Source organism: Colias philodice, chromosome 26 (genome assembly GCF_061535455.1).
Source record: "Colias philodice isolate Cphi_HAF_F1 chromosome 26, ilColPhil1 Martin Lab GWU primary, whole genome shotgun sequence".
In the NCBI taxonomy this organism is placed as follows: domain Eukaryota; kingdom Metazoa; phylum Arthropoda; class Insecta; order Lepidoptera; family Pieridae; genus Colias; species Colias philodice.
The window spans coordinates 7,840,715-7,857,596 of record NC_143111.1 but is presented as its reverse complement, the minus strand read 5'-3'; the positions used below and the strand labels follow the sequence as shown (position 1 = coordinate 7,857,596).

General features: G+C 39.8%; 2 protein-coding genes across 6 annotated transcripts in view; one reads left to right on the top strand and one right to left on the bottom strand.

Annotated features, from left to right (window-relative positions):
* Window positions 1-16,882, bottom strand: part of LOC149477027 (putative Ras-related protein Rab-33) — an 85,948-nt gene that overhangs the window by 53,842 nt on the left and 15,224 nt on the right. The window lies entirely within an intron of this gene.
* The window catches only part of Ubr1 (Ubr1 ubiquitin ligase), a 53,483-nt gene that overhangs the window by 34,281 nt on the left and 2,320 nt on the right, over window positions 1-16,882 (top strand). For 2 of the 5 annotated variants that reach the window (XM_089711372.1, XM_089711370.1), the window contains exons 9-27: window positions 1,369-1,482; window positions 2,103-2,344; window positions 2,842-3,020; window positions 3,594-3,791; window positions 4,439-4,655; window positions 5,497-5,682; window positions 6,106-6,254; window positions 7,338-7,503; window positions 8,704-8,818; window positions 9,143-9,354; window positions 9,980-10,146; window positions 10,803-10,978; window positions 11,314-11,399; window positions 11,600-11,727; window positions 12,032-12,148; window positions 13,108-13,409; window positions 14,025-14,217; window positions 14,755-14,994; window positions 15,264-16,262. In XM_089711372.1, coding sequence (XP_089567498.1) covers window positions 1,369-1,482; window positions 2,103-2,344; window positions 2,842-3,020; window positions 3,594-3,791; window positions 4,439-4,655; window positions 5,497-5,682; window positions 6,106-6,254; window positions 7,338-7,503; window positions 8,704-8,818; window positions 9,143-9,354; window positions 9,980-10,146; window positions 10,803-10,978; window positions 11,314-11,399; window positions 11,600-11,727; window positions 12,032-12,148; window positions 13,108-13,409; window positions 14,025-14,217; window positions 14,755-14,994; window positions 15,264-16,262 — 4,186 coding nt within the window. The remainder of the gene's footprint in view (window positions 1-1,368; window positions 1,483-2,102; window positions 2,345-2,841; window positions 3,021-3,593; window positions 3,792-4,438; window positions 4,656-5,496; window positions 5,683-6,105; window positions 6,255-7,337; window positions 7,504-8,703; window positions 8,819-9,142; window positions 9,355-9,979; window positions 10,147-10,802; window positions 10,979-11,313; window positions 11,400-11,599; window positions 11,728-12,031; window positions 12,149-13,107; window positions 13,410-14,024; window positions 14,218-14,754; window positions 14,995-15,263; window positions 16,263-16,882) is intronic. The other 3 variants (XM_089711373.1, XM_089711375.1, XM_089711374.1) reach the window with 3 other exon arrangements.

Below are 16,882 nucleotides of genomic sequence, written 5' to 3'. Positions count from 1 at the left end.
TAATGACCTTATGTTTTTTTATGTGTAAATTGAAAAATTTCAGGGCTATCAGATATTTTACAATAATTTTCTATTTCATGATTATTAGTAGATATTATTATTTTCGAATATGTGTCAATGAATTGGCTGAAAGATAAGCCCAAGCCAATCAATCTTATGACGTATTTGTTATAATAATACGATCGATTTTACCAAGACAATAATTTTCAATTTTTGGATGGGAAAGTCTTTCAGCTGGATTTGTTGAAACAAATTCAAATAATTACGACTGACTAGATGCACACTCGCAAATTCGTAAATGATCTTTATTCCAATTTTTAAATATATTTAAATTTGAAAATATACATGGTTGGTACTTGGTCATACCTATAGTGGTTGCAAAATTAAGTTTGTGGGCCATTACTTACTTATTATTCTATTCATTATTTTAATTCATCATGTAGGATCCGACTAGTTTTATTTTAAACTAGCGGTCCGCCCCGGCTTCGCCCGTGGTACATAATATTTACGTTTTCTCTACATAAGAACCCTCCTCGTACTTCAAGGAATATAATAAAAAAAGAATTATCGAAATCGGTTCAGCCGTTCTCGAGTTATGCGCTTACCAACACATTTTGCGATTCATTTTTATATATAAGATTGCAAATAGGGGATACATATAATTTATAGTATTATTTTATACGTCTATATAAAACGAATTTAGTGTTTATCATAATATCTCTCGAGTTTTCATAACGCGCTAGTTAAAAAACGTTAAACGCATGCATATAATAATTATCGCGAGTCAAATTCTAAAAGCGCTGCGTGCCAGCGAGAGTGCGAAATCGAACTCTTATAAAGCAAGCGAGCTATTATTATCCTTGCGATTCCCGTCGAAACAACGTTATACGCTCATAAAGCACTATCGCGAGTTAAATTCAAAATGCGAGACGTTTGTATGAAGACAGAATACTGTACATATTATTACCGTGGTTATCTATATTCTATACTATCTATAGTAATATTACAAAGAGGAAAGGTTTGTAATTATGTATGTATGGTTTTCACGCATAAAATACTGGACCGATTTCAAAAATTCCACCATTAGAAAGCTGCCTCTTCACTGAGCAACATAAGGCTAGGTTTTATCCCGGAAATCCCACGGGAACGGGAACTATGCGGGTTTTTCTTTGAATACGCGGGCGAGGCCGCAGGCGGAAAGCTAGTACGCTCATAAAGCAGTATCGCGATCAAAAAGCGCTACAAAGCGCTGCGTGCGAGAGAGCGACATCGAACTTGTATAAAGCCTTACTCCCAAAAGCGTATCAAGCGCTGCACGCGAGTGTGCGTCTAGTCTAGCGCAGCGTGTAAAGCGCTGACGTCGCTCAGCCGGTGCGCGATGTTCGAAAGGTTCACGTCGCGGCACGGGCCCGAGCTGCGTGTGCTCGTGATGCACGCGCACGTGGTCGCGCACCAGATGTTCGCTATGAAGCTGCTTACCTGGTGAGTTGGTTTTATTTACTTGTAATTTTTTTTGGAATTACTCGAATAAAGGCCCATTTACACGACGCAAATTTCTTGCGTGTTGCATACAATTAAATTGAAGCAATAAATGATTTTTTTACTTATACCCGCATGTAAATAGTTGCTTACAATAATTGAAAGCGCGCGAAAATTATGGCGCCCAAAATATGTAATAACTCAGGCCCCGGAATCACAGACACAATAGAAAATCTATTGTGTCGTGGCCCGATCGGGCCGCTTGGGGCTCAATGGGTTAATTCAATTATTGATTTACCTTGGTATAAGAAAATGGCATCATGTAAATGGAGCTTTAATGAGTATAAGTTAGTTGGATGGTTACAATTTTGTTTAAAAAACGTAAATAATAAATAACTGTTTTTCGTTTCATTGTAAGAGTCAGAAATTAAATAATGCACTTAATAATACGTTTTACTTTTGTTTATTATTTGTTTTCTTGTAAATAATTAATTCTGAGACTGCAGCAAAATTTTACTTATTGATAAACTTCTTTTATGAAAGTTATCAGAAAAATCTGCTTCATTTACTCCATCATCTTTGTTCTTTATACATGATCAATCCTATGCCAATAATAAACACAGGCTCCAAAACTTCGTGAGCCAAGAGCAGAGTTTACGCCTGGCGGTGAGCCAAGTGGCCCTGGGGATAGACGCCACCCCCGGGGGTGCGGCCGGCCCGGGGGGTGTGGCCGCGGGGGTCATGCAGAACGACTGCCGCATGTGGAAAGCTGCCAGAACTGCCTGGCATCGGCTGCTCATTGCCACCACTATGATGGACTACTCCACGAAGCGGACCATGGCGATACTGTTTACGAAGAATTATGGTGAGGGGAATTAGTCGCAATGGTTTAAAGAATTCTATTAATGTGAAATGAATGAACTAAATATATTTGTCCATTTATGTTCTACAATTAATGTACGATTGTGGGTCCCAAACTAATTGAAATAGTATTGTCTTGGGACCCTGAGTTGCGCTTCTTGGTTATGTTATACATATGGACAGGAGGAAGTTAACTAGCAAATAATCAAATGTGTTTTTTACAAAACTTTATATTAAATTAATAATTTAAAATTTTGCGACTATAATGTGAGATGTAACCTATCCTATCTTTCAAGTTAGATCAAACTGTACAGGTAGTGCAAATTTGATTTAAAATCAGTTCAGCAGTTTTGGAGTCCATCGCGGACAAACAAAGTGACGCGTACTTTTTATATATAAAGATTTATAAGGTTTTAGACAGCGCAAACGAAGCTGTGAACGGCAAACTAGTACAATATCTATAAATAAGAATCCCTTCATGAATTCACAATTCGTCCGCAGGCTCGATCCTCAAGGACTTCATCCGCGACGACCACGACCATTCGTTCTCGATATCGTCCATGTCGGTCCAACTTTACACGACCGCGTCTTTCGCGCATCATTTGATAGCGAAACACGACGCGCTGTTCGTGGTCATGAATACGTTTGTGAGCGAATGCGTGAGGCGATGTAATGCTGAGGTATGAAATAGAAAAAATATTATTTGTCATAAAATAATACACATTACACAAGTCTTAATAGTCTATTTGCCACCATTAAAAAACATATAGCTTTCAGAAAACTGCTTGGTCAAAAAGTGACGAAGTGGAGGAAGTTTGCGCAACAAGTTTTAGTACATTTTTAATGCGTTTTAGTTTTAGAACACGATTTCAAGCTTCCCTCATTAGGCATAATTAAAATGTATTGTAATGTATTGTATACTGTTCTGATCTTAAGAGTTTAGAGATTACGTTTTAGCCTCGCTTTTGACTTTTCCTTTTATCGAATAGATTAAGTTAAAAAATATAAAAGTAACAGATGCACAATTCAAGGATCGGTGACAATAATTGCATGAGGTTTAGCGTGTTTTTTTTAGTTTTTGAAGTGAAACTTCTTGAGGCACGTTGAGAGTATAACTTCAAGGTCGCGTCAAGGTGATACAGTCACGAATTGGAGTAAGACGACGTTTTTGGTATCTTGCCAAAGAAGTTTCACTTCTGACACATGTGCTCGGCATACACACTTTTTTATCTAAAAGTGCAATTTATCCACAGGGTCGTCTAGAATTCGAACGCAACCACTTATCCATGGCGTTCAAACGTGCCCAGTTCATACTCTACGATGTCAAGTATCTACTAGCCTCGGTACCGACGTCGTTTGACGATGATTTGCGCAAGGGCTTCCTGCATGGACTGTCTTTGTTGTTAAATCTACTCGTCATGATGCAGGATATGGACTCTGTTGTGAGACAGGTGAGATGGAAAACTTTTTGTTGTAACCAGCTGCATATGTTGTAAATGACTTAAATGTTACACGATGAATTTAAATGTTTTAGTTATTTTGAATTTGTAATATTGTTGCGTTTAAATAAAAGAGAAAATCTGTGAAGTAATTTGTCTTATAATGAACTAATTATCGTATATTTTTGCTCATGTCATATATAGATTATAGATCACGTTCTGCATGGTTTCTTTAACATTCCATATTCGATTCGAGCCCATCGCGATCTGCATAATTTATTTCTAGCATTCCATGTCTTCACGTTCTGTTGGTCCTTCGAACCGGATCTATCGCGATTTGCATTGTTTCTCTCATATTCTGTCTCCAAGTTCAGTTAGTTGGTCCTTCGAACCGGAGCTATCGCGATATGCATAATTTTTTTTTGCATTCCATATTTCAAATCCTGTAGGTCCTTCGAGCCTTGGATTTTTAAATTTCTCTACGTTCTGTAGAGTCTTCGAGCCGGATCTATCACTGATTAAATTATTTCTCTAATATATCACGTCCTCACGTTTGATTGGTCCTTTGAGCCAGATCTAAAGCATTTCCAATAGTTTCTCTATTATCTTGTCTATTTTTTTTTATTTTTTAATGATTGATGATCGATGTCGTGTCCCAGGTCGGTCAGCACATGGAGTACGAGCCGGAGTGGGAGTCGGCGTTCAACCTGCACGTGAAGCTGGCGCACAGCATCACGCTCGCGCTGGAGTGGTGCAGCGCGGAGCGGGCCCTGTGCGCGTCCGCATACCGCATGGCGCTCAGACGGCACGCCGACACGTGCAAGCAGCCGGAGCCGAGGCTCACCGGTGTGTGCATAGGACGAACAAAATGCACAAGTACACGACTAATCACAAATAATATACATATATATTTTCATTCATTCATCCATTCATTCATTCATAATATACATATTTAAAAATAATTAAAACAAAAGTTGTAGATCTTTTTATTATCTACACAGACTACAACTTTGCCATTGAACTTTTTTCCATAGGACTTGTAGTTTTGTCGGAATTTAAGAGAAACCATTATTTAGCCTTAAAAGCTCCCCCCTCCCACTTCCCGAACTCGTATTGTCTGTAATTTATTTTTCCTTTAATTTTTATCACATTCCCCTCCTTTTCTAATGGGTTTCATCCTACTACTATTTTTTTTTAGGTTTTTATCATTTTGGAAGGGATTGGCCCTGGTGTAACATGAACATGTTAAAATAGGCTTAAACACGCACTCGATTGTATACATGCTTACATGCGTACATGCGCACGCACGTACGTATATGAGCGTATATTATAAACGCACATATACATGTACACGGTTGAAGATTCGATTAAACGCGCAGTTAATTCTCGATTATGTGAAACATGTTTAAACGTACACGCACATGCGCATACACACAAGTGTATACACTTACACGCACGCACTTACACACTTGATTGTATGAAACATGCCTTCATGCACACGCATGTACGTACAGATGTACGTATACACGCTTAAACACGCATTTATACACTCGATTATATTATGAATTATCTACACACACACGCACATGCACATATGCGCACGCGCTGACATCACCCGTAGAAAAAAAGACATATTACATATGTAAGAAAAAACCAGATAATATGTAACAGTAACAATTGGCGACTACTATTGTAACACTAATCATTCAATTTACAGAACTTGGCAACCAAAGTGCCTCAGTGATCCCGTACGACGTGTCAAAAGAACCAGTGTCAGTGCACAGGCCGCTATCTCGCTTCATAGCCGGCCTGCACTTACACTTACACGCGCACGGACTTGCGTACCACAGCCGCGAGTTCGATAGACAGGATAGACCGAAACCCACGCCTGAGGAGCTTATTGGTAAGGAGCTATTCCCCCACATGTATAGTTATACGTATATAACGTGTAGAAAGAGCTGGTGTCAAAGCATAGACCGCTATAGCGCTTGACAACCAAGAAAATGTCGCATGCAATCGATCTCAAATATGTTTATATTTAGAATTGGTAAAATTAATCATTGTAACCGACATATTGCCCTACATTGAATATGGTCCTTCAAGCCGGATCTAAATCAATAATTTAAAAATCAATATTTATTTACGTTCATCCGAAGGAGAAATGTCATGTAATATGTATGCCTGAATTTTAGACTATGTATATTAAATTATGACTTCGTATTGAAATGCGGTATCGTTTTTAACTCGTGTTTTCTCAAACAAAACATGAACTGAGTGGGTGGCAAAAACAATTAGATTTATGTAACATACCTATTTTTTATTTCAGAGCCGGTGTTACGCACAGCGGCCATGATAGCGCAAGTACACGCGGGCATGTGGCGGCGCAACGGCTTCGCGCTTCTCAACCAATTGTACTTCTACCACAATGTTAAATGTCGCGCTGAAATGTTGGACAGGGATGTTGTTATGTTGCAGGTGTGTTAAATTGCATTATCTTATACCCCAGCCACACGACTCGACGAGTGGTATGGGAAGTGACGAGGGAAGTAGGCAGGGACGTAGTGTGGCCACGTTACTCGTCATGCCACTCGTCGTGCTCATCGTCCTGCTCACTGCTGTCGGCTTTTGCGCGCGAGTCAAAGGACCGGCAATACGAGTGCGAATTAGGGATGGGCGTCATGGAATCAACGGACTAGTTAAATTAACCGTCTATATGTACACTCAACGATTCGACTAGTCCATCGCTCACCAATGCACTAGTTGAATTCAACGGCTAAACAGTCTTATTGATAAGAATAAATTTTTTTCTTTGAAGTTTTTTTTTTTTTAAATATTTTTGGTTTACAAGACCAATGTTTTGAATTTAAACTATAAAAACAAACGATAATAAGTTTTTTAGTAATACTTTTTTTAGGGAGTATAATTTTTGTAAGAAAGCATAAATATTTATTAATTGTTTTATTGAGATTAGAATTTATTGTTTTAAGAATTTATTTAATAATAGTTATTTATTTTACACATGGACTAGTCGAAGATTTTAACTAGTTGAATGACTAGTTGATGAACGACATTTAACTATCTAGTCTCGTTGATGAAAAATACGTCGACGACCCATCCCTAGTGAAGAGCGTCGCGATTAATCGCGCGAGTAGAGTAGTGTGTGGCCAGACGGCAATATCGAGGCGAGCGGCAGCGCGATGAGCAGGACGAGGAGCAGCACGAGTAGCAGGATGAGTAGCATAGTGTGGCTGGGGTATTACAGGTTTTTTTTCTAAAAGTGCTTTTGTTGCCCCTGAATTTGTATATGGAAAACGTCATTATTAACTATTTACTAAAGTTTTATATGCACGAGCAGAGGATAGACGGTAATTCCAAGCACGACTCGAAAGATCAAAACTTGTTTAAACTGTCGAAAATGTAAAATTTGTAAATAAGAAATGAAAAGAGACAATTTTCTATCAGGAGCTTATTTATTTACTGTTAAAACTTAAATAAGTTTGACTCAATCATACTTCCAAGTGACGTCATAATTCAAATTTTCTCCATAATTATACACAGATCGGCGCCTCGCTAATAGAAAGCAACGAATTCATAATCCACGTGCTAAACAAATTCAATCTGCTTGAATGGGCGAGTGCCGAGTTCGAATCCCGGACAGTGGAAGATGATACCCTGCGGCACACTATCAGCATGGTGGAGGAATTCCTGGGCCTGCTTATAACGAGTGAGTACAGTTTGATCACCGTTTTGATCACCATAAATTGGTATACGAGGACGGAGGATATCACGTCACACACTCGCACACGTGACTCACACATGTGACTCACACATGTGAGACTCACACACGTGACTCACACATGTGACTCACACACGTGACTCACACATGTGACAAACACGTGACTCACACACGTGACACACACGTGACTCACACGCGTGACTCACACACGTGACTCACGCACGTGACTCACACATGTGACTCACACATGTGACACACACACGTGACTCACACACGTGACTCACACACGTGACTCACACACGTGACTCACACACGTGACTCACACACGTGACTCACACATGTGACTCACACATGTGACTCACACATGTGACTCACACGTGACTCTCACACGTGACTCACACGTGACTCTCACACGTGACTCACACATGTGACTCACACATGTGACTCACAAACGTGACTCACACACGTGATACACACGTGAATCACACACGTGACTCACACACGTGACTCTCACACATGACTCACACATGTGACTCACACACGTGACTCACACACGTGACACACGTGATACACACGTGAATCACACACGTGACTCTCACACATGACACACACGTGACTCACACACGTGACTCACACATGTGACTCACACACGTGACTCACACACGTGACTCACACATGTGACTCACACACGTGACTCACACTCGTGACTCACACACGTGACTTACACACGTGACTCACACACGTGACTCACACGTGATTCACACACGTGGCTCAAACACGTGACACACGTTGCACTCATACTTTTCGTTCTTATCAGACGTTGACGACGCTGTTGGCGCAGTGGTAAGTGCCTACTGAGCCGACGGTCCCGGGTTCGATCCCGGTCAGGGCAAATATTTGTGTGATGAACTCAATTATTTGTTCTTGGGTCTGGGTGTTATCTATATATGTATTTATTAAATATTATATTATATTTATCGTCGCCTAGTACCCACAACACAAGCCTTAATAATTGAGCTTACTGTGGGCATAGGTCGATTTGTGTAATAATGTCCTATAATATTTATTTATTTATATATTATTGTTATTTATACTTGACACGTATCCCCTGAAACTGTAGACACAATTTCTCCTCTGTTTTATTTCTTTTTGATAGAAATATGTTTTATTTTCAATTATTTTATCCAGTTGTGGGTTCCCGCTATGTGCCCGGTGTAGGGGAAGTCACAAATGAAGACAGGACAAAGAAGGAGATCATTCAGATGCTTTGCGTCAAACCCATGCCGCATTCGGAACTTAACAGGTAAATATAATTATTGATTATTTTTTTAGGAAGATGTTTGTAGAAAAAGGATTCAAGTTGGTAGTAGGGATACCATAATAATTTTTAAAATTTAAATTGACTATCTATGTTTTAAAGTGAAAAGAAATGACAATTCAAATACGTATTTTTTGGTTATAAATACAGTAAAACTTTAAAACAACCTGGACAATGTATGTTTGCAAGAGCGATGGAAATCAGTGATTATTTTGTTCCTTCAATTTTTTTATCTTATCAACTATATCTGTTGTAATGCGTCGATTAATTATATTATCTCGTCTTTTATTCTTTCAACCTTTTATCCAGATCGCTCCCAGAAGACCAACTACACGAAACAGGACTAGAAGCGGTGATCCACGAGGTCGCGGACTTCACTAAACCGACCGGTGGTAATAACCGCGGCGTTTACAAGCTCAAGCCGCATTTGTACGACGAGTACGATGCGTTCTTCTACCACTATACGAGGGAGGAGCTGTCGAGGAGTGAGGAGGAGCAAAGGAACAGGAGGAAGGCTGCTGGTGAGTTGGGAGGATATTGTTTGGGTGATTTTCTATACTAATATTATGAAGCTGAAGAGTTTGTTTGTTTGAACGCGTTAATCTCAGAAACTACTGGTCCGATTTAAAAATTCTTTTGGTGTTAGATAGCCTATTTATCGAGGAAGGTTATAGGCTATGTTTCATCACGCTAAGACCAACAGGAGCGGAGTAATGCGGGAGAAACCGCGGGGAACAGCTAGTTCACCAATAATGTGCGAGGATGTGAAATGTGTTTGTATTTAACCAATCATATTGCTCCATTTAGTTTGGAGTTTGAAGCGATACTATTGGTTATTTACAAACACATTCCTGGCGTGTAGCATAATCCTCGAACATGATTGGTGGAAAAGTATCCTTAAGGGGGGTTGTAGGAGGATAGGTAGTAAATTTTAATTATTCAGTTATATTATAATTATGTAGTTCATTTTAGAGATAAGTATAGGTCTCTCCGAGCCGTAGTTATGTATAGCCAGCCGGTTTACAGTATGGATTTTTGTTGCAATTTCAGAAGTTAGTTGTTATTCCTTGATACATATTTATTGATAAGCGTAAAAAATGATTATTTTTTTAGAAAACAAAAAAAACTAATTGTGTATGATTCCAGGTCTCCCCGAATGCTGTCCACCGCCTCCTTTACCGAAGTTAACACCGCCGTTCCGTCTACTTGCCAACTTGTTGCAATGTGATGGCGCATTGCATGTGCTACGTTGTGTACTAGAGAGGGCACTAGACCTACGAGCTAGGTCGTTTTCTGAACCGCAAGTGCATAAGGTATATGATATAGGTATACAATAAGGGTATATAGGATAAGGGTAAAGGTACACATACGAAGGTCACTCAGGTTACTAGCCAATCTGCTACAATGTGACGGTGCCTTGCATGTGCTACGTTGTGTACTAGAGAGGGCACTAGATCTGCGAGCCAGATCGTTTTCTGAACCGCAAGTGCATAAGGTATGTGTGGGGAGGAATAAGAGTACAGGTACACATATCAACGTCTACTTTAATACTGCCAAAGCTGATGCCGCAGTTCCGTCTACTTGCCAACCTGCTAGCGAATTTGCTGCAGTGGCTGAGGATTTGGTTTCGAACCAATATATTTCGGCCATATAATATTATGTTGAATCAAGAATGTCAGTACAATAAACTTTTGGTCAATTTCACAATCTGCAATAATGTTCTGTTTAGCTAGTTTTCAGTTAAAATGACAATATAATGAATAAACAATATATTATTTATGCCGAATAGAGTATTACAGATCTAAAAAAATATGTGTAATAAATTATTATAAATTATATTGATGCACTTAGTATTTTTAATGAAAAACCAATAAAACATTTTCATTTCCGAATCAAATCTCCATTTCCAAATGTACCCGGCTATATATTTTGCACATTACCACACACTACATTATCCAATTACTCCCAGGTTCTACATCTAATCGGCTACGCGCTCCGCGACGAAGAGAGCGGGCACTACGAGTTCCTAGCGTTTGCGGAAAGTGCCGCACGTGCTGGACTTGTGGAACTGCTGCAGAAACTCGCCACCAGTCCAAGGGTGGATGCTCATAGAGCATTGGCTAACTGGTTGCTGGCTAAGATCAGGTCAGTTCAAATACATCTAGGGAAGCGCGTTCCATCTTAGACCACATCTCAGCTTAACATCAGGCGAGATTGTGGTATCAGGTATTACCAATAAAAAAAAAGTACGATAAACAACAAATTGTCCGAAGAAAAACTCTGCCTACGCGTGTTGTGCAGAGTTTTGAAAGAAAGAAAATATATTTATTGAATACGAAAAAAGGTAATAGCGCCTCGGCCCGAACTGTTAGTAACTCTCCACACAAATTTAGCTAAAAGCTTAGACATTTAATTTAATTGATTTTGTACAAAGATAATAAATTTATTCGTTATATTTACTTACAATATTCCATTTTCAGATCACTTCTAGGTCAAACCGACGAAATGGGAGACGGTGACAAAATGGAAGTAGAACAAGACGATAAGCCCGCTGATGAGACAGCCGGTAATTATTTAACAACATATTAAGTGTAAAAATTATGAAAAATTTAAAATTGATAAAAAAAATTATCGTAAAATATACCGGATCAAAATTTTAGTTAATTTCGAACATTTGCTTTTTTCAATTGAAATATTTTTCTTTTTGTATTAATTTATGTTTTACAAGTAAAATAATCTAATTCTTAATTTTTAATATTGGATTAGAAAAAGAGAAAGCACGTCGCGCCAAACTAGCGGCCGAGAGACGCGCGAAATTAATGGCACAAATGCAAGCGCAGATGAACAAATTTATCACAAACAACGCTACGCTTTTCGAAGAAACCACCACTGAGGTAAAGACACTTTATTTATTAGATGTTTGGGTAGGTAATTTACTGTAATGTTACACTTACTTTACAGCAGGTAACATTTTTTTCTTACCACGATCCGCCCATTTTAAATTCTTGCTATTATAATAAAAAACTCGAGAGGTGTTTATGAGAGAGAGAGAAAGACAGACAGTGAAACAAGCGCACGCCGCACGGCTTTCAACTATACAAAAAATGTCGTGACATTTTTTTGGATAAGGAACTTAAAAAAATCAGGCGTATTTTCAACCGTTTTGTTCATAAATATAATGGTGTTTGTATTGTTCAGGCGACAGAAGAAGAGCAAAAGCAAGACTTGGCGTGTTTGTACCGCGGCGCTGCGCTCGGAGTGTGGGGCGGTGGGGGGAGCGACCCGCCGCGTGTGTGCATCATGTGTCAAGAACAGGTACAATGCACCGCATATACAGTCATACCCGCATATACTTGCATAAATACCCCGCATATACACTCATGCACGCAGTACTTGCATAAATACCCCGCATATACAGTCGTACACGCATATACCCGCATATATCCACAAATTCACTCATTTATTTGCTTAAATACGTATAGACGGGCATATACAGGCTGTCCCACTGTTGGTATACTAAGCTCAAAGGAGGTTATAGTTTTGCATACGCTGAGTACGTAAAAAATACTTAAAAAATTCCAGACGCATTTTTTTTTCAAATAGATGAATTCTTAAAACTCTATGTGTACACCCATAACAAGCAACCCGCCCATTTTTGCCACTAGCACGTGAGCTATCGTTTAAGATTATGTTTTCATAGACAAAATGCTCACATTAGAGAAGCGGTATATGATGGCTGCGCGAAGCTAGAGAAGAAAACATGGATTTTCAGGAAAAAATTATCAAAAAATTTTTAACGTAATTTTGTTGTTTATGTATTTTTTACGTGATCAGTGTATGCAAAACTACAAGTTCCTTCGCGCTTAGTATACCAATAGTGGGACACCCTGTATACCCTATACACGTACACGTATATGCGGGTACATGCGTGCATAAGTGTATATGCACGCATGTACCCGCATATAGAACCCACATATACAGGGTGTATACAAAAATGTCACCTTCATAAATTCATATAAACGCTTACACGGCCGCATACATTGTCATATACATAATTCTATAACTTTCCAGTTGTCTTTGATGTATGCATCTCTATATACGTATATACCCCCATATGTTTATATATTATCTTCTAATTAGATATGTACTCAAATTTGTATTTTGGAAGCAATTTCATGATATCATTTATCTATTCAAGAAGTCTTGCAAAAGGATTATTTTACATTATTGAAGACGATTTCACTGATAGATTACATATTAATACAATTCCACAGGGGCGAGTCGAAGCAATGTCCGAACCGCTAGTGTTAGTAGCGTTCGTGCAACAGTCCCGCGTGCTATCCCGCTCTCCCCCCGCACCTCTACCGGGCGCTATAGGCCCTGGGGGCGTGGCCACAGCTACAGGGGGCGGGGCTACAATCGTGGGCGGGGCGGGTGAAGGGCCGGTGGTCGCAGCAGACGCGTCACTCCCGGCTGAGCTGCCGGCGCAGCCGCACGTGTCGTGCTGCGGGCACGCGCTGCACGCGCGCTGCTGGAAGAAGTACGTTGACGGCGTGCTGGATAAGGAGAAGTTGAGGTAAGCTGGATATTTATATAATCCATACTAATATTATAAATGCGAAAGTAGCTCTATCTGTCGGTCTGTTACTCAATCACGCCTAAACTACTGAACCAATTTGCATGAAATTTGGTATGGAGATATTTTGCTACCCGAGAAAAGACATAGGCTACTTTTTAACCCGGGAAAATGACGCAATCCTGGAAATCTCACGGGAACGGGAACTATGCGGGTTTTTCTTTGACTGCGCGGGCGAAGCCGCGGGTGGAAACCTAGTTAATTTATAATTTATTACAACAGCATAGATTGCTGCTTATGTTATGTCGTCTATGCTAAAGAGCACAAAACTATATCCATTATTACAACAAGGGTGACATATGAAGAAAAATATAACCTTATCAATTTGTATAGCTAATACTAACTAGCCTATTGATAAAAATACGCACATGAAATAAAGCGTTTTACATTCACACAAATGTACAGATTAATAGAGAAATCCATTCATGACAACAAAAGATTGTAAATATAAATTTTCACACCTTATCGCATACAATAATACACACAAATATACTATTCTATTCTAGCAATATCTATTCATGGCAGCGAAATATATTTGCATTTATTAATTTCCAGACCTTACCGCATCCGACAACCAGCGGCGTTCGACGTAGAAAAGAAGGAGTACCTCTGCCCATTATGTGAAAGACTCTGCAATACAGCGTTACCCCTCCTCCCCTCGCCCCCCCTCCCGCCGGCCGCACCACCACCCCTCGCTGATGAGACCTTCGCTGATGCTGCCAAACTTATACTGAAGTTGAAACATCAGGTATGGTTCTAAAATTTCTTGTTCTTTATGTATATGTATGTATGTATGATCTTAGGCAGAAATCATTCATTGAACGAAAAAATATTTTAAAACACACACATGGTTACACTGAAAAGGCGACAACGTGAAATTCGGGTTGTATCTCTACTGAAGCACAATAATGCGCTGTCATTCAATTTTAGAAAGACCACGTAGCGAATTTCGTGTTGTTTGACTTTGTACTGCCACGAAATGGATGTGAATTTTTAATAATTAGTTTCTAAAACGCCGCTCAGACAGATTTTGACGACCTTTTATTAGTAAATCTACAATTGTGAATGTCAATGTTGATTTGTCATATACGTGAATGTCAATGTTGACTGTCATACATTTTTAGAAAGCTCGTTAAATATGCTTTCATTTGATATAAGTCATAATCCAAATATGTTTGGAACATTAAAATAATTGAGGTTAAACTGAAAATATACGGGATGTGCGATTTTTTTGCACCCGAGTGTATGTAATTTTGTTCAATAATATTGTTTCTCTATATTAAAGGTGTGCTCCGCGTCCGTGCACTTATGCACCGAGTACTGCGAAGAAATGCACTGCCGTGCGCGTGCGCGTAGTGTTGGTGCACTTTCCTCGGAGCCTGAAGACGAAAGTGCAGACGAGGCGGAAGTGTATGTGTCGACACACGCGGAGACACTACTGCCTAATCACTTTCTCGCGCACTTTGACACTGAGCTGCCGACGTATGCGGATACATCGAAACAGCTGGTGGAACACTTTGTGGCCGTAAGTGTGTGTGATAGTGTAGGTGTAAGTGTCCGTGGAGACACTACTGCCGAACTACTTCCTGCTGCACTTCGAAATTTTAATGTATATTTTGACTTTGATTTTTAGTAGAAAGTTGAAGATTACCGATTCGAGGCACCTACGTGACCAATTTAAATGCGCAATTAATGTTTAATGCTAATAAAAAATATCATTTTAGTGAAATAAATAAATAATACATTGCTTTGTTATTTTTTTTTTTTATCTAAAATATATGTATTTCTTTACAGATGTTACCCGCCATAAGCGGCAATTCAGAATCAAGCGGTCTTCACGCGCTTGCCGCATTATATAGATCTACATCTTACACAATAATGAGCACCAACGCGATATTACAAGCGGAAAGCCGGCCTCTCCTGGGTGACCTGCCCTCCCGGCACAGAGATGCCCTCCAAGCCCTCATCCGATTAGCTGCCGTCCTCCCAACAATATGGTCCTCCCCTAAACATATCTCCCACCACGCCCTTAGCACGCTAGGCACCCTAGAAAACACCTCCCCGGTTTCCCATCACGTTTTCGGCACATTAGTTGCGTTAGTGCTCACAGCTCCCTCCTTATTCTGTAAAGCCGCGGGACCGGCGAGACCGACACACTTGGCGAGGCAAATCGCCCTACAGTCCTTTAGAGCGCAAATAACTAGAGCCCTCATGGTCATAGATGTCAATACCAGCGAACCCATGGAGGGCGCGGAACAAATCAAACGACCGGACTTGCAAAACTTACTTCAACTTATGAAGGAATTGAGACGCGGCAACTTAGATATAGAGAAAGTGAATGAAATTGAAGTTTGGGAGAGTGTCAAGCAGCAGTGTCATGCCTTCCTCCGGTGTTGTTGCTTATTCTTCCACTTTTTGAGTGATATCAACCCGCCCACAGAACTTACGGTGGTCGGTGGTGACACTTGGGAAACAATGTGCGGATATCTCGACATGCCAACTACATTCAGGGAATTAATGGACACGCCTATCGCAAGGAAAAAGGCGTTAGAATGGAGTAGTTATTCAGATAGGTGGTTTAACGGGGAGATACCTAAAACAGTGGCTTTGGAACCCAGCGAGCCACCGAGGTTAATAAACTTACCGGAAGATTTCTCGGAGCTAATGAATATTGTGTCGGAGTTCTCGTGTCCGAACTCAGAGCGGGAAGATAGCAAGAACCCGACCATGTGCCTAGTGTGCGGGCAGATACTGTGCTCGCAGAGTTATTGTTGCCAGATTGAAATGAAGAAGGTGAGTTTTTATGACATTTATTTAGTGTAATAAGTTGTTTTTTATAAAAAAAATGATCTTTATCTAAGTTTATTTTACATTTTCAGTTATGTCGGTTTTTTTATTAAACAACGAAATATTAGTTTTTAATGTTATGAATTCATTCTATTTCTGATATGTTTGTGATATATTGCCTTTTTCATTTTTATAGTTAATTCTTTATCACACAACATCTCTCACACGTTACGGAGCATCACACTGTACATCTGTCACACGTTACTGTGCATCACAGTGTTCATCTGTCACAACTCACACGTTACTGTGCATAACATTGTTCATCTGTCACACGTTACGGTGCATCACATTGTTCATCTGTCACACGTTATGGAGCATCACACTGTACATCTGTCACACGTTACTGTGCATCACAGTGTTCATCTGTCACACGTTACTGTGCATAACATTGTTCATCTGTCACACGTTACGGTGCATCACATTGTTCATCTGTCACACGTTACGGTGTATCACAGTGTTCATCTGTCACACGTTTCGGTGCATCACAGTGTTCATCTGTCACACGTTACTGTGCATAACATTGTTCATCTGTCACACGTTACGGTGAATCACATTGTCCATCTGTC